Genomic DNA, 26,157 nt, shown 5'->3' with positions numbered 1-26,157 from the left:
AATGGTCCTCTTCTCTATCTAACCAAATGGGAAATATTGCCCAGGCTTTCCGGGAGAGTTTTGTTTAGCCTTGACCAGCACAGTTCCTGATTTAAGCAGCAGGTAGGTCTTGTTCACTTAGTCACACAAAACACACATAAGACACAGGGCGTGATAGAACATGAGCTGTGGACAATACAACTGTAGAGGAGAATCCATGAGGATCTAAGTAATGCAAGGAAGGAATTCTGTATTTGCTTGTATCCTGCTGACTCCCGAATGCCTGTAAAGTGTTTCTTGGATGGGGGGGAGCTGGGGGGTGACCACTGGGCTGAGGGCCTGGATGCTGGGGGGAGGACAGCTAGGCAGCCAGGGGTGTCTGAGGTGGATGGGGGCAGGAGGCTATCTTGGGCTGATGTAGGGGGGGGGGGGGGGGGGGTTGTCTGCCCCCCTGAGGTAAATTAGGGGTTGTGTGGGATGAGATAACAGGGGTGGGGGGATGTCCTGAACCTTCTGGGGTAAATGGGGGGAGGCTGACCTCCCTGGGTGTGAATTGGGGGTGGTCATCTGGGTGAGGTAAATGAGGGGAGTCTGTGCTGGGGTAAGTGGGGGTAGGGTTAAATGGGGGGGCTCTGGGCTGAGGTAATGGGGGGGGGGTCCAGGCTGAGGCAATGGGGTGCTCCCTTAACTGTGGGGGGTGGAGCCTGGCTGCAGTTATGGGGGTGTAGACAGGGCCCCCCCGCTCTGGGGAACAGCTCTTGTGCTTTTTGGGGGGGAGTGGGATACATCTGGAGGTGCGTGTGTCACATTTGGGGATAACTCCCCCCATGGGTGGCCCTTGAGCACTTCAGACCCCTAAATCCTCTTTTTCCAACCAAATTGGGGGGGGGGTTGGGGGGGCTCTCAACACACCTGGGTCCTGAAGGACCAGCACAGCTGGGGTGTAGGCAGCCATGTTGTGTGAGACACTCCCCCCGTGCCTCAGTTTCCCCTCGTGGGGAGGTGTCCCCCTATTTGGGGGGGGTGACGCCGCAAATCCGGGGGAGAGCACTTCATGTGGAGGCAGGGGAACAGCCAATCAGGATCCCTTGCGGAGATGTCCCCATTGCCCTGTTCCCATTTCCCCGTTCCCATTGCCCCCCCATTTCCATGGAGGGGGGGGGGAACAGACAGGGTTTGGTGGGGCTGTAAGGTATGGGGGGGGTAGGGGGGGGGTCAGGAAGTCAAAGTTTGGGGGATCAGTATGGGGGGCATGGGTGGGTTTTGGGGTGGTTGGGGCATGGAGGGGATTGTGGGGTGTTGGGGTGTCTGGGGGGACATGGGTTAAATTTGGGGGTGCTGGGGCTGTTGGAGTGTCTGGGGTGTTTGGGGGGGGTTAGGGGGGATTTGGGGCATTGGGAGGGGCTGTGGTTTGGGTGTGCATGAGGGTCGGGTTTGGGGTGGGTCCCTCCTGAGTGGGTGACACTGAGAGGGGGATGGGACGAAATGGGAAAGGGAGGGTCTGGCCCTGCACCCCCCACCCTGGGGTGCAGAGAGTTCCCAAGGGCTCAGCTCCCCCCCCTGCCCCCCGGGCTGTTTCATCCCCAGCTCTTTTGTCAGCACCCATCCCCAGATGCCTGGGTTCCCCTGGGGTGGGGGTGCCTCCGGTGCCCAGATGCCTGCGTCCCCCTCTCCCAGGTCTGGGCTGGGTGCTGTGGGCTGGGTGGGACGCCCTGATAAGTTGGGTATGGGAGCACTGGGAGGGCAGGGACTGGCTGTACTGGGAGTTGGGAGTGGTGGGTGAAGTCTCCACTAGGAGCCCAGAGTGCCAGTTAAGGGCTATACTGGGAGTACTGGGAGCTGGGGGTGCCAGGTAAGGGCTATACTGGGAATACTGGGAGCTGGGGCTGCCTTGTAAGGGCTATACTGGGAGGCAGGAGTGCAGCGCGTATCTGTGTTGCAGAGATGGGCCCCATAATGCTGGACTCTAGGGTTGTTAGCGAAGACAGTAAGATGAATGACTTCTTGAAGCTGTGTTTTCCACCGTCTTATCTGCAACCTTGAACATCATTTCCCCATAGTTACCAGTTTCTTGCTCGTACGTGAAATTAACGCTTGAGTTTACCTCCTGACTCGCTAAGCTTATTTTGCTTGTTTTTTACCAAAAGATTGTGAAAATCAATTCACAATCATTCATCAGGCTGCTGAATTACTATCTGCATCACGTACCCAATGCTGGTGGGTACCAACCTGCAGCTGCTTACAGGAATTGGACTTCTTCTCACTGACTAGATGGCAAGTGATGCTGTATGAGTCCCCTTATATGCAACACTGTGGGAAAGGAAAGATTTTGTAGTCCTTCTCCTGTTCTTCCTTCTCCTCCTCCTCCTCCCCCACTAAATCTAGTTTAAATCTCTCCATACATGTCTGGCCAGCCCGTAGCCTCAGTAGCATTTACATATAGGAAATAATATGGATTTCTTTTTTTCCCCTCCCCTCAGCCCAGAGGATCCCACATAATTGTCCTCAGACTCCGAAGCAGAGAGAAATCCACAGAAGAGCAGTGGCCAAACAGCAAACACAGAAGCAGCTGTAGCCAAAAGCGCCTGAGGATGGCAGGGAGCGTGCTGATGTGCAGAGAGCTAGGATGCTGAAGGGGTCTTAGTTTCATCTAAGTCCAAAACCTCAACACATGGTGGGGAGGGGCAGTGCCCCAGGGCCATGGCCGCGGTGGGAAGGCCGGACTGTGAGGTCACAGAGCCCCGCTGTGCCACGCCATGATGTGCAGTGCTGTGCCACGGGCACCGCTCCAGCAGTGCCAGCGGCAGCAGCAGCAGCAGCAGCGGCATGGTGCAGGCGTGGGGGGCCATGACCCCCGCCTGCCTCCTTATCCTCTTCATGGTGTCCCTGCAAGCCTGGGTTGTCGGGGCTGCTCCGTGGCAAGCGCGGGGATTAGGTAGGCGGGCAGGCGAGGGCCAGCACCCAGCCCTGGCAGCGTGGCGCAGCACCCACCACACCTCGGGGTGACGGCGGGGCTGGGGTCGTGGTGTGGCAGGGCTGTGAGAGCAGCGGGGCCGGGCTGGGCCGGGTGAGCCGTGGCCAGCTCCACGGGCAGCGGGAGGCAGATGTCCCGCGGGGAGGTGCAGGGGGCTGCAGCCGCTGCGGAGGCATTTTCCAGGTGAACGGTGGGGGCCGAGAGCAGCACCGCGGGGTGAGGAACCATCCCTAGAGCCAGCCCTGTGCTGCCCTGCCCCAGGGCAGCCTTCCCCTGGCCTGCATGTCGGGGCCAGAGCAGCACCGCAGGGGCCAGGTAATAGCCTGCAGGAGCACTTCTTCCCCGGGCTGGTCACAGCTGTGCCCGGGGCCATGGCTCTGCCGCTTCCTGGCTGGATCCTGGCTTTCAGCCTCAGGGACGTCCGTCCTTGGGAGATGTCTGCTCAGGAAAACAGGAGCATTCCTGCTCTAGCCCTGCAGTGCTCCCCTTGGGTGAACCCAGGTCCCCCAGGCCCCTTTGCAGCTTTGGAAATCTCCACCCATGTCTGGGTCCCACATCATTACCTGACCCCCCTCCAGTGACTGCAGGTCACTGAGAAAGAAGTAGATCACAGCCTCTAATGGAAACGTGCTTGATTACAGCTCTGCCTGTAGCCGATGGCCACCCGACTGCTCAGCCGGATCTTGTCCGGGAGCCTCAGGGCAAGCCCACAGGTATGTCACTTGAATGAGCGGGCATTTAGGTTTTAATATTCGTTCATATGAAATTTAAGTTAATATTTTCTTGGCCAATGCTTAGAGATGCAGAAGAGCAGAGAGGGAATGGGTCAGGCTCAGTGACGTGGCCTGGGGCGCTCTGCCTTGCAAAACATTCTTTCCCAGCCTCTCTGACCCTGCGCTGCTTCCAGTGCCTGCTGCAAAGCCAGCGGGCTTGTTGGGGTTGAGTTTAGAGCTGGTGTGAGCTCCGGGGAGTCCTTTCTGCCCACAGCTCTGTGCATCGTTTGTTTTAAACCGGCATGGTCCAGGCACCCAGTAACGGTCTGCACAGTGCTCCTGAGTGGCAGGGAGAGACGAGTGCCATGGAGCAATCCTGTGTTTGAACTGCGTTCATTGCCGTTCAGATCTGAAGAAGTCTATAGAAATACTTCACGGGAGCTTCCCTGTTCTGTTTGTTTACAGACGTGGCTGGACGCAATGGATATCCAGCTTCCCAGCCGGGTTCCAGGGCTGACGCGCAGGGAGATCGCACGGGTACGTCATGGCTTTTTACTTCCTTTGAGAGCTGCCAGCTCAAAGCCCAAATGTGAGCAAGATGTCTCTCGCAGGTGTGAGAATATAGGCCTGCATCGTGTGTGCCATGTTGTTCTCTGATCCCCTTTTATGTTCTGCTATTCAGTATGACGGTGTATATCACAATGTATGACGGGAACTTCTCGTGGGTGTTTGGTTGCAGATGTGGGTACAGGGAGGGCTTTTCCAGCTTCTCGTCTGGGTCCTGCGCTGGAAGCTCACCTGGCATCCCAGGGGTGAGTAGTCAGTCCTGACTGACTTCACAGACTAAGCGCTTATTTTCAGCATGTTATTCTTGAGAAATTTAACTTTATACTTTCTGTTAAGGTCCTCAAAGAGCAAAGTATAAAGCTAAAGCTGAAATAGGAGAATCTTCCCAGCGGTCACCAGAAGTCCTAAAGGAAATCCTGGAGGAATTGGACAAAGCAGCACGTGGTGGGTATAACCGGAAGACACGGGAAGCTGAGGTTTCAGATGCATGTATGGACAAGCCGTAGCCTACGCAGCAGGAAGGGATCGATCAGAGCCTCACTGCGCTGACACTCAAATTTCACACCTTGCAGGTGCTGGTGAGCTGCAAAGATGGTGCAGAGTCTCTGCTGCCAGTTGTGGTTCAGCTGAGCCCCAGGGACGGCTGCTGCCCCAGTTATAGCGTTACTGGCCAGAGCTGTTCTGGGCAGACGTTGGTATCCAGCTGGCAGGAACTGGTGGTGCTCACACCTTGAGTGTGTGAGGGACTTGGCTGAGGAGCTGATTCCTGATAAGCCATGAGAGGGCCAGCACCCTGCCAGTCGCTGGCGGGGAGAGTGCCCTTGGCCGGTGGACAGGATGCGCCGGGAGCTTGGGGTCACTGAGACCGGCAGACTTTGCCTGGGCTGCAGGCATCCCCTGGCCAGGATGGGAGCACCCCGGCTTCACAGCCTGGTCTAACCCCATTGTTCTCCTCGATGTCTGAGGACTCTCGGTGACACCTCGGGGTCAGGGACAGGTGAAAGCTGGACACCCAGCTGAAGGCCAGACACCTAACTTGAAGGCAGCTAAAATGAAGGGCTGTGAATTCGGTGTCGGGTGGTTTGCCTGTCTGTTTCTAGTTGTGTTGTAGATAACTTGGTTGTGGTTTTCCTCTTGTTTTGGGGGACTGTGGGCTCTTCGCTGCCACTTGTGAAAGTGCCCAGAATATGGTTGCAAGAGCTTGCGGTTCAGTCCCCCATGCGTGTCTGTTACCCTTACCATGTGGTGGAGTTGGTATGATGGGAAGTGCTTCTCAGAAGGACTCTTTCCCCAGCTGAACTGGTTACAGCATCTTCCTGTCTTCTCTGAAGGAAGTAATTTACCATCATCTTGCAGTTTGCCAGAAATGCACTAAGTGGAATGTGAATGAGATCACATGCAATCCCCTAGTCTCTCAGCAGGCCAGGATTTGCTGTCTCCTGGTAAACTGGGAAGTGTCTAGCGCTTAAATTTTTCTCCATGAATGACATGTCGTTTGGACTAGTGACTAGGTGCACCCCCAAATGCCCAGGCTTTGTTTCTAAGCGTTATTAATGTATTTTGAGAAGTATTGCCTCCTGAAGATACCACGATCCTGATGAGGAACGGTTACTTCTAATTAAAGTGAGCCACTTTCTTTCTAAAGAGATGGACCGTGAGACTGTGGAGAAGGAGGCGTTTCGGGAAGGAGATGGTCACGCAGCGCCAGTCTCTGATGAAAAAACAGGGGCAATTCAATCAACAGGCGTGCCAGGTAATTGCTGTCCTTCAGTCATCCAGTGTCATGAATCAAAATCACTGTGTGTCTGCAGCCTCTTCCCCTGGTGCCCGCTACTGCACATCTTGTCAGCAGCCAAACTATTAGTACAGAGTGAGTGTTCTAAAAGAAGCCAGGAACGGCTCTCTGAGGGTGACTGTCATCTCTGGGGTGTGGAGGTTACTGCCATCGGTGTGCCAGAGAGATGCTCACTCGTAACCCTCTGTGGATGCAGTGAGATGCTCACCTCCCACCGCACCCTGTTCACAGGAATTTCAGAACTTTGCTGTTTTGGGAGTGAGGCCATCTGAACCACCCTCAGCAGACGATGGGAAATACGACTCTTAATCGAATGTGCCTCCTGCAATACCTGCATCCCAGAGCTTGCCCTGAGTCCCCCTAAGCACAACAGAGGGGGATCCCTCCTGTGAACTGAGGTCCAAAGGGATTCACTGACGGATCGGGCATGGGCTTAGAGGGAACCTGTGCCACCCTCCTGCATCTTCTGTGCCTGAGCCATGCTGAGGCTTTACCTTTCTCTGATTCTTGGCAGTGGCAGTGCTGTCCAGCCCTGGAGAAGCCCACCACGCCAGGAGATATGAATTTTCTCCAAAGAATGCAGGTAATTAGCAGTCTTGCAGAGGGCCATAAGGGGAAGACAAGTCCTGAAACCTGGGGGCATGCAAGCAGTGCCCACGCTGGAGAAAAGGCAAAGCAGGAGAGCAAGGTTCAGGTGTCTCCCGAGAGGGCCTGACTCCATCCCCTCGGGGTGTGGGTGCTGGGCTGGGGAGAGAGCTGGGGCTGGCACTCCCTGAGGCAGGGATGGTTTTTGTCTGTCTCACTCAGAGGCGATTGGTCAAACAGCTGTGGTCCCCCACACGCTCTCCATCTGGCCTCATGAGTTCTGTTCAGTGGGACAACTTGTCCCAAGGGGTCAGAGAGAACCTGCAGGCAGCACCACTAGCAAGCCTTGGAGAGTGAAAGTGGGTGAGCGCAAAAGAAATTGTGTGCAAATGTGAAGGGTGGCCGAGAAGGGGGAGCAAACCCGTGACACTGGGAAAACTGGATTACGGCCATGCCAGGGTGTAAGCAAAGCTCTGAGGAGAAAGAGAGGCTCCAGAGTGCATTGATTTGCAACGGCTTTGGGAGTTTCCTTTGCTTCTACTGAAACCAAGGAAACATTGCAGTCCCAGCATGTTCGCTGGTGCAGAGATGCTAACAAAGTGAGAAGGAACATTTCCTGGCCATGTCAGACCTCCTGTGAGATTACCAGTAGTGTGCAGGACACGCTAATGCACAGAATTGTTCCTCCAGGTGTGGATGACAAGAGAAACACAAATGCTATGGATCCTCAAGATTTCCGGTACTACTGCATAGAAGGTGCCGTGGCGGTCTTGGGCTCCGTGCTGTTTGGGATGATATTGTGTTGTGTGATCTGTCTGTGGAGGAAGAGACAACGGTGAGTTGTTGGGAGGTTTTTTTGCCAAACTTCTGTATTAGATGGCTGCTATTAGCCATGAAGCTTTTAGAGGTAGGGTATTCTGGAGTGCCGAGTCAGTTACTGGCCAAACTCTACTGAGATTTCTGCTGTAAGATGTTTTATCTGGCCTTCTCAATTCATGGGCACTCTTTTCTGAAACCCCTTCCTCCTGTGGCAAGTGTTAGTTAAAAGTGACCCTGCCTCGACGAGCAGACCCAGTGACAGATGTAGGATAAGCAAGGTCAGGAAGAAAAACAAGGGATGACATTGCCATAGAAAGTGAGAAGCGCAATAGTGACATCTTCCTGCCAGTGAACCTACCAGCAGAAATCGCCCTGTTAGGTGATGCCATAAATCCCAGAGGTTCACCTCGGCCAGGGTGTCCCAGCAGCTTAGACACTGGTGAGGAACCTTCCCAGCTCTCGGCCTTGCTTTGGAGAAAGAGAGTCAGTCTGTCCCATCTGCACCTGAGCACTGCCAGCGTGCGTGTTCTCAGCACAGGCAGGGCTTTTTTTCTGTGCAGGGGTACATTATCTCTTTGGATACGTATTCTGAAGAGAGGATGGAGAGCATGTCACTGAACAGAGAGCTGAGGCTGTGCCCTTGTCTGGTCAGGGACGGGCAGGCGAGCCGAGTGCTGGTCTCTGCCAGGCACGCTGAGAAAGGCAAACAGGAGGCTCTCCTGGCCCTGCAGTGCTGTGCCCAGCTTTGGTCCCCTGGGTCTGTCGCGGGTAGGTCTCCTTCCAGGCACGTGCAGAGCAGGCAGGTCAGGATGGTCAGGGCCGAGAGGAGACGAGCTGTGGGCAGGCGAGCAGAGCCCCAGACGAGGGGTGCGGGGTGCCCCCGTTTTCTGCACGGAGCTCTCCATGCCCACAGCTCCCATGTGCAGCCAGGTGCCCGCACCCCACGGGTGTGCTGCTCCGCACCCTCACACCCGCCCGGCCCCACAGCCGCGGTGGGGCCTCAGCAGCCTCCTCTCTCCGCAGGCGCCTCTCCGCAGCTTCGCGAGCCCAGCCCGACACCAGCAGCTGCTCCTCGGGCCTGGACAGCCCGAGCAGCCGTCCCAGCACCCCGGAGAGCTGGACCCAACAGCAAGAGCCATCACCTGTGCCTGGAAAGCCAGCCCGCCTGCCACAGAGCACCAGGGAATGGGCCTCCGCCAGCCCGGACAGCCGCCCGGCCCGCCCGCCTCCACCCCGGCCCCCATGGCTGTCCAACTCAGCCAGCCGGGTGTTGCGGGACCAGCCCAGTGACCTCGAGCCCCCAGAGGAATTGAAGCCACCCGCCCGCGGCCCAAGCCCATCGCGCCGGCCCTCCTGCAAGGGCCTGAGCCAGCCCCGCCAGGGTATGGGTTTGGGCTACGATGACAGGCTCCTGACTGGACAGCTTCAGGGATCGACCATTCATGTCCGAATAATGGCACAGCAATAAATACAGATCAGTAGCACAATTGTCCAGGTCGTAATGGCAGCAGACCCAGGGCATTCACCAATCCTGGGCCGAACTTCATATCAGGGCACACAGGGACCTGGATGCCCACGGTGTCAGCAAGCAGGGAGCTGGGCATGGGACCTGCCAACAGGCTGGGGGAGCCCAGCTTCCCTGGTGGGACTGTCCTGCTCAATTCTGAGCCACAGAGGCACCAAAGGGGCTCATTAACAGGTCACCATCCCCACCTCTGCTCCCTGTGCCAGCTTTGTCCTGGAGTGCACAGGACAGGGGTGCTGTGTAGGGCAATACCAGCCCCAGCCCCTCCATTGTGTGCATGCCAAATACACCACATAAGGCAAAGCCAGAAATAAAACGCAGAGCAGCACAAAGCTGCTATTGAGCCATAACAGAGACCCCGCCTGTTCTGCTTTTGGCTGGGATGGAGTTAATTTTCTTCCTAGCAGCACATACGGTGCCGAGTGTTGGATGTGTGACCAGACCAGTGTTGGTAGCACACCCATGTTTTAGCTATTGCTGAACGCTGCTTGCACGGCCCCAAGGCCTACTCTGTTCCCACGCTGCCCTGCCAGCGAGTAAGCTGGGGGTGCGTTGGTGGACGAAAAGCTGGACATGAGCTGGCAATGTGCGCTTGCAGCCCGGAAAGCCAACCGTATCCTGGGCTGCGTCAAAAGCAGCATGGCCAGCAGGTCAAGGGAAGGGATTCTGCCCCTCTCCTCCGCTCTCCTGAGACCCCACCTGAAGCACTGCATCCAGCTCTGGGGTCCCCAGCGCAAGAAAGACACGGACCTGTTGGAGCGGGTCCAGAGGAGGCCACAAAAATGACCCCAGGGCTGGAAGACCTCTCCTGTGCAGAAAGGCTGAGAGAGTTGGGGGTGTTGCGCCTGGAGAAGAGAAGGCTCTAGGGAGACCTTAACTGCAGCCTTTCAGTATGCGAAGGGGACTTCTGAGAAAGGCGCAGAGAGACTTTTTACCAGGGCCTGTAGTGACAGGAGAAGGGGTGAGGGTTTTAAACTGAAAGAGGGTAGGTTTAGATTGGGCATAAGGAAGAAATGTTTACGCTGAGGGTGGTGAGACACTGGAACCGGTTGTCCAGAGAAGCTGTGGATGCCCCGTCATTAGAAGTATTCAAAGTCAGCTTGGAGGGGGCTTTGAGCAACCTGGTCTAGTAGAAGATGTCCCTGCTGATGGCGGGGGGTGGGGTAGACCAGATGATCTTTGAAGGTCCCTTCCAACCTAAGCCATTCTATGTTTCTATCATGTTTGCTCCCTACAGTGGGAGGACAAAACACTCCGGGAGATGCCTGGGAGGAGTCCCAGGGAGCTACTGGGCATTGACCTGCCTCCAACATACACAAAACTGCTCAGGTAGCTTCCTTGGAGGAGTCTGGGGCTGCTAAGGTTTTTTTCCCCCCCTTGCAGCAAACACAAGGCAATAGTTGTATGTTCCTCTGTGGACGTGGACTGTCGGGACACGCTGTGTGGGACAGCCAACAGCTCTGGACTCACGACAGTATTGCAGCTGCGAAAGCTGGTTGTGTCACGACTGCTGTGAGTGGGAGTATGGACCCAGCCCTGTGGTACCTGGTGACGGGTGCTGAATTGGGCTGTCCCTTTGGCAGGGACAGGCTGGAAAGCTCGTGGAAAGGAACCATATTTGAGGAGCAGAAACCAAGCGCCAAACTCCCTGAAAACCCTGCCAAGAGCTACAGAGCACAACCAGGGCAGGAGGGCAGGGACCGGTCACCTTGGAAAGCACACACAGATGTGGGAGGGGGGTTGGACCATAGGTGCAAGGGCAGCACAGGGTGATCCACTGCTGATTCATCCAGCATGCTGACATTTTACTGCTTCCTCATTCTCTAGACAAGCTCCCTTGATTTAAATGCCCTTCATACCCTTGCTGGAGAGGGGAGAGTTAAATGGACCACACAGCTTCCTTGGTGAGGCCTCGTCATTTCCCTGGGACCCTAGTGCAGGGGAAGAGCATCTCCAGAGCATCCCTTTTCCAGCCCATAAGATGCTCTGTGTGACAAGGGAAGGTGCCCGTCGGTCCAACGGACGAGGCCCTGTGAGGAGACTGAAGTAGATGGATGCCTGTAATCTTGAGAGCAGACAACAGACGACCCTTTATTGCTAAAACACACACATACTTATAGTCACATATTCTGCAAAGTCACTGTACACGCGCACAAGCATAAAATATGATTGGTTATATCAACACTGTACACGCGCATAAACATAAGATATAATTGGTTATACCAACTAAAACATGCGAAACTTGTCTCAGTCTAATTGGTCAAGATAAACTGCCGAATTGAGGTTCTTTGTGCCAAGTTCCCTTTATCATGGAATGCACACCTGTGTTCTTCTAATTGGCATCTTTCTTTTTTTGTCTTCTTGTTTATTCTGTTCAAGGTCTTCTAAAGGCGTCTGGAATGCTCTTGCGACCATTAGCTAAATATGTGTCCACAATTCCCCCTTTTTTGTTTTTTGACAATTAACAACATGCTGTATTGCCCTTTGCAAAAAAACCTATGAACACAGTTAATTAAACACGGCAAAAGCAACATTATACCTAGTAAAATACATAAGAATAAAAGACACACAAAAAGAGGTTTGATTAATAGCTTTAGCCAGCATCACCCAAACATTCTTACTGTCCCACTGTGTTAAACGATGTGGATCAATCACCGGTGTCACTGTCATGCTGCTTACTACAGTCAGTGTGTTCCATATCAATCTCAGCATAAGGTTTCGTCCGTTTAGTTGAAATCCACTTTGGCCCATTTTCTGTAATGACACAAGCATAACCTCGGCCCCACGTTATTACTTTAAAAGGTCCTTCCCATTGCTGACGCTCAATATTTTTAACCCAGACTTTCCACCCATTATCAATATTTTGAATCCCACTATTCATTGTTTGAAAATGCCGAACTACAGGGGGAACAACTGACTCTCCACGCAGGGTCAAAAAATTCATCACATATATTGCTTTCATGAGTCTATTTGAAGGAGGTTCCCCTAATTCCCCTGTTTTTTGTTTTTCCAAAAAATCTTTTAATACTTTATGAGTACGTTCAATTATAGCTTGACCTGTGGGAGAATGAGGAATGCTGGTAATATGAGTAACTCCCCATTGCTGAAAAAATTCCTGAGTCCGTTGTGCTATAAAACATGGTCCATTATCTGTTTTTATCTGGGCAGGGACACCCATTACTGCAAATGCTTGTCGTAAATATGTTTGTAGATGTCGACTTGTTTCGCCCGCAAGTGCTGTGGCCCATATCATCAAGGAATATGTATCAACAGAAACGTGAACATAACACAATTTTCCAAAAGCTGGTACATGAGTCACATCAGTCTGACACAATTGCAAGGATTGCAGACCCCTAGGATTTACAGCGCCATCTCTGTGCCCAGATAATTTCTGGCACTCAGCACAGGATTGAATGATGGCTTTGGCATCTGCTATAGAAATTTGAAACTGTTTGGCTAATACTTTCGCTGGTTGGTGGAAAAAACTATGAGCTCCACTGCCTGTAGAAGTTTATTGGGGGGTGGCCCAGTCCATACAGGATTAGCTAGTAAATCAGCTCGTTTATTCCCTTCTGTGATCCATTCAGGCAAACTGGTGTGACTTTGCACATGCATTATATAATAACACTTTGTCCGTTGGTTTAACAGAAATAGCAACATCTTAAATTTTTCAAACAATGTGATGTTATCAATTTCTTTCAAATAAGCCCGTCTCAAGCGTTTTACTACACCTACCACGTATAACGAATCAGCAATAATATTGACCTCAACATCCTGCCACTTTTTAAATACTTCTATTACAGCTTGAAGTTCCACCACTTGGGGGGAGCCTTCACATGTGACAATGTGATTTTTTCCATACCTGACCTTCTTTCTAAACTACTACTGCCGTTCCTGTTTTTCCACTGCCATCCGTAAATACTGTAGGACCATCAGTAGGTAACTCTGCACACAATTCTTTTTCTTCTAGTTGTATATTTTGTAGCAAGGTAAACATTTTGTGTGCAGGAAGATGAATATCTATCTTTCCTTTGAAATCTGCAAAAGCAATTTGTAAAGTTAGACTATTCTGCAAACACCTCTGTAAATATCCTTGAGTCAAAGGAATGACAATTGTGTGTGGCTCTTGTCCACAAATCTCAATAATCTGACGTCTCCCCTTTATAATTAATTCTGAAATCATTTCAATTCAAGAAAATATGGTTTTTCGGGCCTGATGAGCTAAAAAGATCCATTCTATTATTAACAAGTCTTTGTGACTCCCCTCCCATTGATATATGATCCCGAGGGGTTGTTTTTCTCGGTTTAACATGCTAAGATTAATGTCAAGATTTTCTTTAATCCTAAAAGCCTGACTCTGGGATATTATATCTGCTATCTGTTGTAATGCTTGTTTACCTTGAGGGGTCAATTGTCGAGGTGCCGTTAAGGTAGTGTCGCCTCGTAACATTTCAAATAAAGGGGTCAGAAGCTCATTATCTATTCCCAACAGTGTTCGAACCCAATTGATTGTCCCCAGTAATTTTTGCACATCATTCAATGTTTCAATTTTGTCTGTAATTTCCAGTTTTTGTGGAACTATAGTTTTTTCTAAAATCTTCCAGCCTAAATATTTCCATGGTTGCATTTTTTGTACCTTTTCTGGTGCTATTTTTAAACCAAAATCAGACAATTGTGTAGTCAATTCTTTGAGCTTTTCGGGTAACTCTCTTTTCCCTGTTATCAAGATATCATCCATATAGTGATAAATAATCAAGTCTGGATTTTGTTGTCTAAACCCTTTTAGAGCTTGGGATACATAGGATTGGCATATGGTTGGAGAATTTTTCATTCCTTGTGGCAGAACTACCCAATGATAACGTTTCCATGGGTTCCTGTTTGTTTGTGGTGGGGATAGAGAAGGCAAATTTTTCCGCATCTTTCGGGTCTAAATATATTGTAAAAAACCAATCCTTTAAATCAATAATCAAAATGTTCCATCCTTGTGGAATCATAGTAGGCGTGGGTAACCCTAATTGAAGGGCTCCCATATTTTCCATTACTTCATTTATTTTTCTTAAATCATGCAACAGTCTCCATTTCCCAGATTTTTTTGGAATGACAAAAACTGGTGTATTCCAAGGGCTCGTGGTATTCACCAAGTGCCGTTGTTCCAATTGCTCCTGTACTAACTGTTTCAAGATGGCGACCTTAGATTCAGTCAGCGGCCATTGATCTACCCAAATCGGTTCCTCTGTTTTCCATTTCAGTTTTAGGCATGGTCGCCCGTCAATGGCCGCGCCACAAAATTGGCTCCTGTAGTAAGCACACATCCCATTTGACTTAATGCATCCCTGCCTATCAGGTTCATAGGGATATTGGTTACATAAGGTTTGATATAAGAAACTGAATTTTGACAAATCAATTGAATCATATATTTGCTTTGTCGAATTTTTGATAATCCTCCCACACCGAACAGTTTCGAATCCATCTCAGAAAGCTCCCAATTAACAGGCCAGTCCTCCCACGACAGAACCGTTACATCTGCTCCAGTATCCACTAATGCTTGTAATTTTATTTTTTCTGGCCTGTTCTTTGCATTTTGTAACTCTACTGATATACTAGGTTTTGTTTTATTGATCTCCATTGACCACATAATTTGAGCTTCTAATCCTGTAGATCCAAACCCTGCATTGCCACGCTGTTGATTAACCTTACATGGCACATTTGCTTTAAAAGGGACTAGCTGTGCAATTCTGCTTCCTTCCTGTATCGATACTGGTGGAGACGGCGTCCAAATCATAGCATAAATGCGACCTGTGCAGTCCGCATCAATCACCCCGGGAAGCACAAAAATTCCTTGTAATGTTATACTTGACCGTCCCAACAACAGAGCACTAAGCCCATTACCTAATGGTCCTTGTGCGTTTACTGGCACACAGTGTACCTGAGAGTTCCATGGTAAGATGGTTTCTATTGTTGAGACATCCACTCCGGCACTTCCAGCTGTTCGGGCTGGCAATTCTGCCAGACATCCTTCTTGGCGCCGTTCTGGGATCCTTTCGGAGCTGTTGGGGTCATCACACCGCTCCTCACACTCTTCTTGTAGTTTCCCAGCGATGGGGTACCTCGAGGTGGCAGAGCTGCACCTTCACTTGTGAAACGAGATCTACATTGGTTAGCATAATGTCTCCCTTTATGACAGCGAGGGCATATATTAGGCCCAACCTCCAGTTTGTTTCACCCCTCTTTACACTGAAATTGGAAATGTCCCGGTTGTCCACATTTATAGCATTTCTTAACATTTTTTGTATCCATTCGCATGGCTACAGCAAAAGCATTGGCCATTAATGTAGTTTTATGCTCCAAAGACCCAACTTTGTTACAGGCCTCTATCATATCTACTAGCGTCACTCTTCCTGGCATCGATTGTAGTATTTTTTTGCAGTCTGCATTTGCATTTTCCACGGCCAATTTTATTATCAATGCTTCTTTGGCATCAACATTATCTATTTGCTTTTCAATAGCATCTCGCAGACGATCAATAAAGGACATATAAGGTTCCGAATTACCCTGCCTTATACTTGTAAATGATTGTTGTGGCTTTCCGGCTTCAGGCAAGGTTACCATTGCCTTCAGAGCTAAGGAAGCTGATTCTTGTAATACTTCCACCAGTAGCCTTGCTTGCCTATTAACATCTGCAAAGTCACCAGTCCCCATCATTTGTGCAGAAGTGATCATATACCGTGGATCTCCTTCTGGGTGGTCCAAATTTCTTAGTGCCGCTAAATCACATAATTCTGCCCATTTCACCTTCCATAATAGACACTGAGTCGGGGTTAAAATCATTGTAGCCAATTGTGTACAGTCAGAGCCTGTTAAAATTTGACCAGAAAATATATTCTCCAATAACGCCTGACTAAACGGAGCAGACAGTCCATTAGCCATTACTGTTTTCCGTACTTCTTTTATTAAATCCCAATTGAAAGGTTGCCACACGTTTGGGGCATTCTGCCTGACTGTAACTGGAAAAGCTGCAGGATTTAGACCTTCGGTTAACATTTTATCATTTATGTCCTTCCATTGCTTTTTTATAGCTTCTCCTGGGGATGTATCTGCCTCATAGGGAGGTGCAGAGGGGATAGGTCTCTGCTCGAGAGGCAGGTTACTTAAAGGTTGATTGTTGCCTCCATTAATGACATCTCCCTCGGTGTTTAATTCCTCATCACTGTCCGAATTATTTACCACCTCGCCACACACACTTTTCTTTTTTTCCGGGGTATTTTCAATTGAAATTTTTACAGCAGCAGCCACCTCCTTTTCTGCCTTAAGGGCTTTCAACGTTTCCACCACCAATTTCCACGTAGCGGAGATTTTCTGAGCCTTCACGTCCCCACGCGATACAAAGTCCCCAATTACTTTTCCCATTTCTTACCAATTTTTAACTTCAAAGACTTCTACATTCGAAGTGGGGGCACCATGGTCCTTAAGCCACTTCAGCATCATACGTAAAGTATTTGAATCATACTTAACCCCTCTCACGGAGAGGATATGCAAAAGCATTTGTACAATTGCTCCTTCTTCCACAGACATCTGGGCACCCATTTTAATCCTTCTAGCCACTCACCTTACTTCCAAACGAGCAGGGTGATTGATCTCCCGGGAGAAAGTTGTCTGCTCAGTCCAGCTGGCTAGATGATCGTTCGGCTAGAGTCTCCTCCGGAAGCACTTCCAGCAATTCCACCGTTTTCTTGGCCCACAATCACGTCGGGGTCACCATTTGAGGAGATTGAAGTAGACGGACGCCTGTAATCTTGAGAGCAGACAACAGATAACCCTTTATTGCTAAAACACACACATACTTATAGTCACATATTCTGCAAAGTCACTGTACACGCGCACAAGCATAAAATATGATTGGTTATATCAACACTGTACACGTGCATAAACATAAGATATGATTGGTTATATCAACACTGTACACGCGCATAAACATAAGATATAATTGGTTATACCAACTAAAACATGCGAAACTTGTCTCCGTCTAATTGGTCAAGATAAACTGCCGAATTGGGGTTCTTTGTGCCAAGTTCCCTTTATCATGGAATGCACACCTGTGTTCTTCTAATTGGCATCTTTCTTTTTTTGTCTTCTTGTTTATTCTGTTCAAGGTCTTCTAAAGGCGTCTGGAATGCTCTTGCGACCATTAGCTAAATATGTGTCCACAGCCCTGCAGGGCTCCCATCGGGGTCCTTTGACCTACCCGTCCTCCAGCCACCACTCCAGGGGCTGGGGGGCTCCTACAGGTCCCCAGCCAATGTCTCACATACCCAGGGACATTGAAAACAGGCAAAGACTCATTTACAGAAGTTGTTGCTATTAATAGCATGTCCCTTCTCCCCAGGGAAGGTGTTGTGCACCTGCAGATTGCGTGCAAATATTCACCACGGATTTGTCTTCATGATGGCATTAATGGCTCCTTTAAAACAGCGGTGGTGTGTTGTGGACCAGGTTTTCAAAAACATGCCGTATTCGCCTATGTACAATCGATGGGCATTTTCTTCAAGAGCACCCGCTCGGCTTTTGGCAGCCTGACCTCACTGGGCTCCTTAGTTTGCCAACCAGGAACAAGTTCACCCACTATTGAACAAGCCGTGTTTTCAAGGAGTGCCATATTTAAAAGTTGCACCTTCGTGTAAAGCCTTCAGAACAAGTCTGTTGTGCTTTTGGTGTCAGAGCATGGCAGTTAGCAACTCTGTAATTGCTGTAGCTATCAATGCATGCAACTGAAACAACAGCTGCTTTTTATTACAGTAACAGAAGCTTACACCTTTTGTAGCAGGCACGAATCGGAAAGGCACAATGCCCTAGCCTGCAGTTTTCTGCTTCTCAGAGAGTTATTAACAACAGCGTTTTCTCCCCCTTGTCACACACAGTTCAGTATCTCCGTTTCCTTGAAGTGGTGACTCTGACTATGGAAGCACTTCAATGTGCTAGCAAAGGTTTACATTCATCCCCAATTAAAAACAGCATTTCAGCACGTTCCAAAATCCCACGGAACAGACAAGATTTCAAGGTCCATATGTCCTCTATCAGCTGGGGGCATCTCCCCTGAAGCAGCTCCACGTACTTAACTTGCATGAGGCACTAACACATGTCAGGCTGTGCTAAGCACAGCCAATAGAAGCTCAGGTCTGTTGCTAAAAACCCTGCGTAGCCATGCACCACACTGGTTCCTGCTCTCTTCCCTGCCTTTTGTCTCTTGCCTTCGTGCTGCCAACCCCAAACCCACAGGAGGGGTGCTCTGCTGCCTACCCACCTGTGAGCAACCCATGCCAACCGAATAGAAATAAGAAACATCCCTTTGCCTATGGGTTTGGATCTGGTCACTTAAGAACCCCAAGTTAGCATTACTTAGGAAAAAAAAACAAACAAACAAGGAACCTTAAGGACAGTCCATGTAGTAGTGGGGCGCTGGGAATTCTGAGTCAACCTTCTCGTATCAGGCACAGGGAGAGCAGTCTTACTCTCCAGTATCAGCTCTGTGGTGAAAACTGCAGGGAGCTTCTGAGCATCCTTACATCCTGAATGCTGCAAATTCCAAAGCTAAAACAGCCCATGCTTGCAGAGGACTTTGAAATGCTCGTTTTTATTTCCATGCACTTGTGCTAAGTGTTTTCACTCTTTATGAGAATGGCTATTTGTCCCAACGCTATTTTGTAAAAATCCAGTGACAGGGGGCAATCTTCCTATCTCCGAAGATACACAGGTTTTGTTGGAATATGATAAAGCTACAGAGATATTAATTTATTCTCTTGAAATAGTCTCTCTTTTTGTGTATATATGCCCATATATATATATGTATGTCTGTATGTACTGTTAGCTAATGAAACAAAAAGTACAAGCTTAGTTTAAAAATTCAGCTAACAGCATTATATGGTTTTATGCAGACAGAGAGCTTTTCAGCTCCTGCCAATTAGTGTATCTCTGACTCTGATCAAGCAGTTTAAACTGGCTGAAAACCTAGCCCAAAAAGTGACACTGAATTTTCTAACTTAATTTCAAGCTATAAATGGGACCCTCTTGTCAGGTTATTTAATGTCATTTTTAAAGGATAAAGGAGTAGTAAGGAGTCATGATTTCCAAAATCTGTGCCTGCAAAAGTTCCTGAGACGAGGAGGTTTGGTTTTATCCTGATTCCTTCATGCTTTGCTTCTTAAATTAAAAAAAAAAAAAAAAAAAAGACACAGGGAAATGGAGTCTTGAGGATAAGGCTTGAAGTGAAGATGAAGGAACAGCAAACGTCAAGCAAAATAAGCAGAGTAGAAGGAGGAGGACGAACCATAGGAAGAGCAGGATGAAGAACATGAGGAAGAAGAAGAACAGGAAGAACAAGAGCAGGCAGAGGAGGAGTATGAGGAGGGACATAATAAGGAAAAGAAGGAAGGAGAAGGGGAGGAGGAGAAAGAACAGGTGCTAGAGGAGGAAAAAATGGAGGAAAAGAATGAACAGGAGGAGGAACAAGGGGAAGAGAAACAGGAGAAGAAGGGGACGAGGAGGAGGAATAACAGGAAGAAGAACACGAGGAAGACAGGAAAGAAGAGGAGGTGAAGGAAGAGGAGGAAGAACAGGATAAGGAGGAGGAGGAGAATAAAGAAAGAACGAGGAGGAAGAAAGCAGGAGGAGAAAGAAAAGGAGAAGGAGGACGAGTAGAAATGAGAACAGGATAAGGCAGCTGAAGAACAAGAGGAGGAAGAAAAGGAGGCAGAGGAAGAACAGGAGGAGGAGGAGGAGGAGGAGAAGGAAGAGAAGGACGATGAGGGGGAAAAGGAGGGGGAGGAAGAGCGGAAGGAGATGGAAGAGGAGGAGGAGGAGGAGGAGGAGGAGGAGGAGGAGGAGGAGGGTGAGGAAACACCTCCAAATTCAGTCTGGAGTGTCAGAACATCAAAATTCTTGGATCGAGCTCCTGCTACATGCATTTGCCCATGGGGATTCATTAAATCCAAGCCTACTGGCGAAGCCATTACTCACAGGAGTCGTTCCACATCATGGCCATCACTCCTCTTGGGAACAGACACGAAAGCTCTGGATGACAAAGGCTGTCAGGACACGCTGCAGAAACAGAAGACCAGGGCGAGAAGATCCCCATCACCTGATGGCACAGAAGGAATTCGAGCTCAGTGAAATGACCATTGGAAATGAAACACACAGAACAGCATCCACCATCAAATCTCTTTCAGTGGTAGTTTTTGCAGAGCTGCAGGCTGACGACCTTACCATCACTGTCACAGGACCCCAAAAGAAATAATAACTGGCAAACAGTAACTCTACCCATAGCCCGTATTTACCTAGACTTTAAAGGTAGAAAAGCTCAGCCTACAGCTCTGGAGGTATAGGCCAGCCTATACATATATCCTGCAACTACCTACTCGATGACCTGTCCAGAAAGTCAAATCACAATTATCTTTGAATGAGCACAGAGCTGGGGGCGGGAGGGAAGGGGGGAGAAAAGAAGACCTTGGTGGAAAAAAGGGAAGGTGCAGGCACACAATTAAAAAAGAAAGGAGCCGAGTTATCCTGAAGGCCAGCTCAGCCCAACTCACTGTCGCTGGTGAAAAGCTGTGCAGCTGGGAGGAGAAAGACATGGCTTTGGTGCTGGGGTGCACACAAATGTCTAAACTCAGATCTGAAAAAGCAGAAAAAACCTGACACGGCTCCTTTTCGCCTTCCTCATACCTGTGTGCATGCTGTGACTTCCTTGTTACCCCGAAGTCCTCCCGACTAGCAGGGAAGGGGCTTCTGTCCAGGCCACGTGCCATGCCGAGAAACAGTTTTAACCGCTAAGGGGGTGGCAAATAACTACCGCATCCGCAGAAGCAAAGGGGCAGCCGCACCTCGGCTGCGGAGATGCCCAAAGCTGCCCCGAGCCCCAGGAGCCCCTGGCACCTGGACATCTGCCTGGCCCTGAAGCTCCGTGGGGCCTGCCAGCACTGGGGAGCCCCAGGGACAGAAGCGAAGGCCGGTGGCCAGCCCCCGTGGGGAGAGTGCCGGGGGCTCCGTCCTTCCTTCTGGGCCACGCCAGGACAGGGCGTCTCTCCTCCTCATCGCCTGGGGGAAGGCGAGGCCTGAGGAAGGCCCCGGGTGCTGGGCTCAGCACGGGCGGTGTGACCGGGGCAGAGCCCTGTCTCCTGCCAGGGGCCGGCCCGGCTCCCGTCACGCAGCTCCTCCTGCCCAGGGCTGTGGCTGGCAGCACAGACAGACCCGCCTTTTGGGAACGATTTGCCGACCCGGAGCAAACGCAGGGCAGCTCCTCTCCCTCCCTCCCCGAGCAGGCGCAGACCCCACAGCAGCACTGAGGGACGGCAGAGCTGCGCACACACCTCGCAAGCGCTGCCGAGGGAACAGCTCCGCACCGAAGGGCCCTTCCCGAAGGCCGCGCGCTGCCGAGGGAACAGCTCCGCACCGAAGGGCCCTTCCCGAAGGCCGCGCGCTGCCGAGGGAACAGCTCCGCACCGAAGGGCCCTTCCCGAAGGCCGCGCGCTGCCGAGGGAACAGCTCCGCACCGAAGGGCCCTTCCCGAAGGCCGTCTCCCCACAGGCCCAGTGCCCCAGCTGGCTGAGGAGCGGCTGCGGGGGGGCGGGCTCTGTGAGGAGAGGCAGCCCCTGCCCGCCCAGCAACAGCTGTGCCATTGGCCACGGCTGAGCCAATCAGCGGAGCCGGAGGCGGCCTGTCAGTCACAGCCGGCCTGGGGCAGGGCCGGAGGGGACAGAGCCCGAGCAGCCTGAGGAGAAATGGGGGAGAGATGGGCTGGGGGCAGCCGGGGCGAGGGGGGTCCAGGGAAAGGGCCAGGGGAGCTGCAGGAGCAGCAGCAGGTATCTCCCAGGGCGGAGGGGCCTGGGGGGAGACCTCGGTGATCACCCACGGGCCCTGCCGTGGCCCAGTTGAGTGCTCAGCCCCAGGGACGGCCCCACGACCAGGGTCAGAGCGGTTCCTGCTGCTGCCCCGAGGGTCGCCAGCCCGAGCCCTGAGAGCTGGAGGTGGGTGTTTCGTGTCCGCGGGCCAGGGGAAGGCAGGGCGGCCTCCTCTCCAGCCGGCAGCGCCATGCTTTGGAGCAGGCGTGCTCTGGTGGGGACGGAGCAGGTGCCCTTGCTGTCCCCAGGCCGCCCTGTGGGTCTGATGGCCCCGAGGTCTGATGCATGCCTTTCGCCCCACGCAGGCTGTGCTGCGGGCTGTCGCGCGTCCTGACGTAGGATCCTGCCGGCTGCGCCAATCTCTCGCCAAGGGGCGGAATGCACCTCGCTCAGAAGGAGAGAAGCATCCGTGAGTTTTATTGAGGTAAGATAATAATTTGACAGAGTTCACTAAATTTGGGGAATTTAACAAAGTTTGACAGTGGTTTCCCGAGGTTCAGTAAGTTGGATGGCAAGGTTCGCCTTATTAGTTGCTGCACGGAAGAAACGTACGAAGGAGAATTGAGTTAGAATCGAGCTGGAAGGATTCACGCAGAGACCGGAGACGCAAAAGGGTAAGGAAGACCCTCCCGTTGAGTCGCGAGGTTCAGAGGGGACCCCCTTGCTTTCTAAAGTGCTTATGGAGCCTAGGGGCGGCTCGGTCCAATCTTAGTCTCAGAGTTGGACAACGGTTTATGTCTAATGGAATTATCTGTACAAAGTTTATAATAGTTAATATTAAGTAGCTACATGGATTAGTAATGTTTCCTTGGTATGAATTCAGCATGCTATCAGTCACTTAGCAAAGATCTGCCATTGAGAACAGGTCTCTCTGCCTCGAGGAGCACCCTTGAGAGGCGTCCCAGCTCAAGGGGAGATCACTGCCGTGCAGCCACGCTGCCTAGCAGGGAGAGCTGAAAGAAGGCTCACTTAGGCTGTCGTATTTATGGGATAAAGTGGCTGGCTCCTGGTCAAATCACATGCGATGGGAAGGGTATGGATGAGACTCCTTGTGCCCACACTTTCTTTGCTCCTTGATAAATGAGTCTTGGAAAAGCCACCCGCTATTCCTGTGTTAATCGCATGATGAGTGTTCCAAGGTCAGACGCAGTGCTCACTGGCTCGCTCGTCTCCTTTGTGGGTTTTCAGAGAAGAGACTGAAACTAGAGGAGTTCTTGGCCCGGCTATGGCTCAGGCCTTTACCTCCTTTGGAGCCTGTACCAAACTACGGCTAGTTTGGTTATGGGGTCGAGTGTACCCGTCACACCGGCTCTTGGGAAATGAGGGTACATGTGACCCTGCGTGAGGTCAAGCTAGAACATGCTTTGCAGTTTGTGTATTTACTGCCGCAAATTTTCTGCTCTTCCTGGCTGTCTTCTGTGGTTTTCAGCCTGCTCTCACCTCCACAGAAAGAAATGCTGTGTGTATGAAAGAGGCCGTTATGAATCTTCCCTTAGGAGGGGGGGGGTTTTGTGCTCTGCTCCTGCATTACAATCTGTATTATTTATGGCAATGTTCAAAATATCTTTCTAATTCCCTGGTTTAAGTATTCTGACCCTACTCCAGCTACGTTTTACTATGCACAACTCCCACCAACCATCAGTTTTTATTTCAAGTCGTTTTTCATGAAATAACACACATTGCATCCAGAATCCTGTGTTGCTGTTCCATGGTCGTCTTCACAGTTTTCCAGCTGTATTCCTCCTCCCCCTGATAAAGAGTGTTGCCAGTATTCCTTTTTCTCTTAGAATACACATGGCAAGGGTGGTTGCTGGATGTCTCATCCTTTTTAAGGCCGTGAAGACACATTCCGAGAAGGCCTTTTCTTAGTCCCAGGTATTCGGGGATGTAAGACATGCCTATCGCCATCAGCTCTGTGGAGGATTTAAGAGAGATTTTGCACCTGAAGGTTAAACAATGCTTCTGTGTCAGAAGCTGAATTTCAGCAAGCCAAAGCAACTTCCCCAAATCTTAAGTTGTGTGTCATTTTAATGCTGCAAAATGTAAATAATGATCCTTGCATACATCTTTCTCAATTAAGCGTACATTGGATGTCTTCTCCTTCATCTCTTCTGGAGCTTAAAAATCAGCGTACAAATACTGGATAGTGTAATTTTTGCTGCACATGGCCTCAGTCCACTTGGCAGAGAATTGGATTAGTTACACAAGTCTTCATGTAAGGCACAAAGAGAGCCTAAGGTTTTGAGTGCCCAAGGATGCTCTTTTCAGGTAAGTTAACAGGCACCCTGTAATCGCGTAAGGACTCCCCAGAACGTCTTCCGGACAGCTATATTTTACGTAAACTGCTGCTTTCATGCAACCTCAGCTAGCGTTGTGCTGCTCTTTACAGGATGGGGTGAGTGGTGTTGTCTTTGGCTGTGTGCGCTTAAATGTGTTTCTAATGTGCGTTTCAAATAATTGCCTGTTAAACAGACTGCCAATCTGGCTGAAGCCAGTGCTTCTGAAGAAGATGAAATAAAAGCTTTGGTGATACAGTCCTGCCATGAATATGATCCAATCAAGGAAGTGTTGTTCATGTCCAATCTGTTCTGTGAAGATGATGGAAAAATTGGAGAGATGTGTGTTTTAACAAGAGACACACATGCCTACCTTTTTCTTTTTTTCCCCCAAAACTTTTAGTTACATGAAGAAACCCTTGGGTCCGCCTCCACCATCATAGACTTGCTTTCGTTGTGGAAGACCTGGCCACTACATAAAGAACTGCCTGACAAATGGGGTATGATTGTGGGGGACTTCTGGTGTTACTCTAGTTTTTAATTGTTTTACCTTGGCAGTTACGTAACAAATACATGAATACTGATATTAAGAATTGTTTCTCTTGGGGTGAAAGGCAGAGGTTATATGGCAATGTTGCAAAGCCCTTCAAAATTCAAGGGGAAGCTGGAATTATAAAGGTGAAATTTTCTTTCTAGGTCGTAGACATTAAATATGTCCATCGATATTTCTCTGTGAACTTTCACACATATTTTTATATACTTGAGTATTACTGGAAATTTTTTTCCACTCTTTTTAAGGACAGTTCACAGTTTTTATTATTTAGTATAAAACCAAGACATTTCTCTTGACCCCATCTATTGCATATTTGCGTGTTTTAATTACACTAAGTCCCTGGTTGAGTATTGATGCCATTTCACGTTAGTCGCTGAAGGTATACGCGTGAGGTATGAATTCAGCCTTCACCTATAGACGGTGAGTGTAGGTTTGTCCAGTTGAGTGATTCAGAGCACCGGCTTAAGCTCTCGCTCTGAATTATGCTTTGGAGGAGGAGCAGTGGGTTTGTGTCTCTTCTCTGAGTGGATGGTGAGCTAAGGTATATGTCAGCCTTAAGGAACCTGAAGTTAAGCCAAAGAATGTCGCTCGAGTTCAAAACCCTGCTCAAGCCTTTGGAACATCCTGGCTATATTCATGTAGGAAAATAAGTCTTTCAGTTGAGCAACCCTTACGCTAGGTAAAAGGAGAGGATTAAAGGCTTTTGCTGCTTAAAATATTCAGGGAAGTGTCATTTTAAGTGTGGGTCTCGAGGTACGTCTGCCTCTCGTTTCTTGAACAGGACAAAAAATTTGAGACTGTTCCCAGAATTAAAAAGAGCACAGGAATTCCACAGAGTTTCATGACAGAGATGCCCAATACGAAGGGTGCTATGCTGACAAACACTGAAAAAATATGCAATACCAACTATTAATGCGTAAGAATGGAATTAAGTGGACTGACCAAAAAGTGAAGGAGAGAAACCATGCGTAAGTATCTTGAGTGGCAGTGCAACCAAGTTGTCCAGCATCTGTCATTCCAAGGGAGGAAGCACTCTCATTCTATCTTAACCTGAAAATCTGTGGTACTTTCTACTTTTAAAAGACGGTGGTCCTGCTGCTCCCGCCCCTGGAAGTTGGCTAAACTTGTGGTACGCTAAGAATCTGCGTTTCTGGAAAAGATTTCAGTAGTGTTTACAGTGGAGTCATTCTCCTTGAAAGCTCATTTTGCTTCTGTTTTATGTTTCTGACTTTTATTAAATCCCATGTGTGAAACAGACTGACGTTTTCCTGTTGCTATAAACTAAGAAAAAACTACCATGTGCTGAGAGCAGTGGCTGTTTCAAAATGCACTTGGTAGCACTTTTGGTTTTCCGTCATGAATCTCCTTTTGTTGAAGCTGTAACATAGACGTCTTCCTTTTAGACAACGTAATTACTCGGAGACTACCTTTATCCTGAGCCTGCATTTTACATTTATCCTCTGGCAAAGGAGAGGTGGGAT

The 26,157-nt window shown here is 49.9% G+C and overlaps 2 protein-coding genes across 6 annotated transcripts in view; both read left to right on the top strand.

Annotated features, from left to right (window-relative positions):
- Window positions 1-26,157, top strand: part of LOC115337831 (E3 ubiquitin-protein ligase RBBP6-like) — a 123,287-nt gene that overhangs the window by 88,571 nt on the left and 8,559 nt on the right. The gene's annotated exons all lie outside the window — the stretch shown is intronic.
- Window positions 3,516-24,337, top strand: LOC115337827. Of its 4 annotated transcripts, XR_003922259.2 has the most exons (8): window positions 3,516-3,666; window positions 4,132-4,203; window positions 4,570-4,677; window positions 5,879-5,986; window positions 6,543-6,611; window positions 7,304-7,448; window positions 22,153-22,271; window positions 24,320-24,337. XR_003922259.2 is itself a non-coding variant. In XM_030006241.1 (7 exons), the coding sequence occupies exons 1-7, from the start codon at window positions 3,573-3,575 to the stop codon at window positions 22,184-22,186; spliced, it is 630 nt and encodes a 209-aa protein (XP_029862101.1). In that variant the 5' UTR covers window positions 3,516-3,572; the 3' UTR covers window positions 22,187-22,369. The 4 variants fall into 4 exon arrangements, 3 of the variants coding, with proteins under 3 accessions (XP_029862101.1, XP_029862098.1, XP_029862100.1); XM_030006241.1 differs by lacking the exon at window positions 24,320-24,337 and having other exon boundaries at window positions 22,153-22,369; XM_030006238.2 differs by lacking the exons at window positions 22,153-22,271; window positions 24,320-24,337 and adding an exon at window positions 8,456-9,307.

The sequence above is a fragment of the Aquila chrysaetos genome, assembly GCF_900496995.4.
Source record: "Aquila chrysaetos chrysaetos chromosome W unlocalized genomic scaffold, bAquChr1.4 W_unloc_7, whole genome shotgun sequence".
In the NCBI taxonomy this organism is placed as follows: Eukaryota; Metazoa; Chordata; class Aves; order Accipitriformes; family Accipitridae; genus Aquila; species Aquila chrysaetos.
The sequence above is the reverse complement of the archived record's forward strand: the minus strand, read 5'-3'. Positions and strand labels throughout refer to the sequence as shown.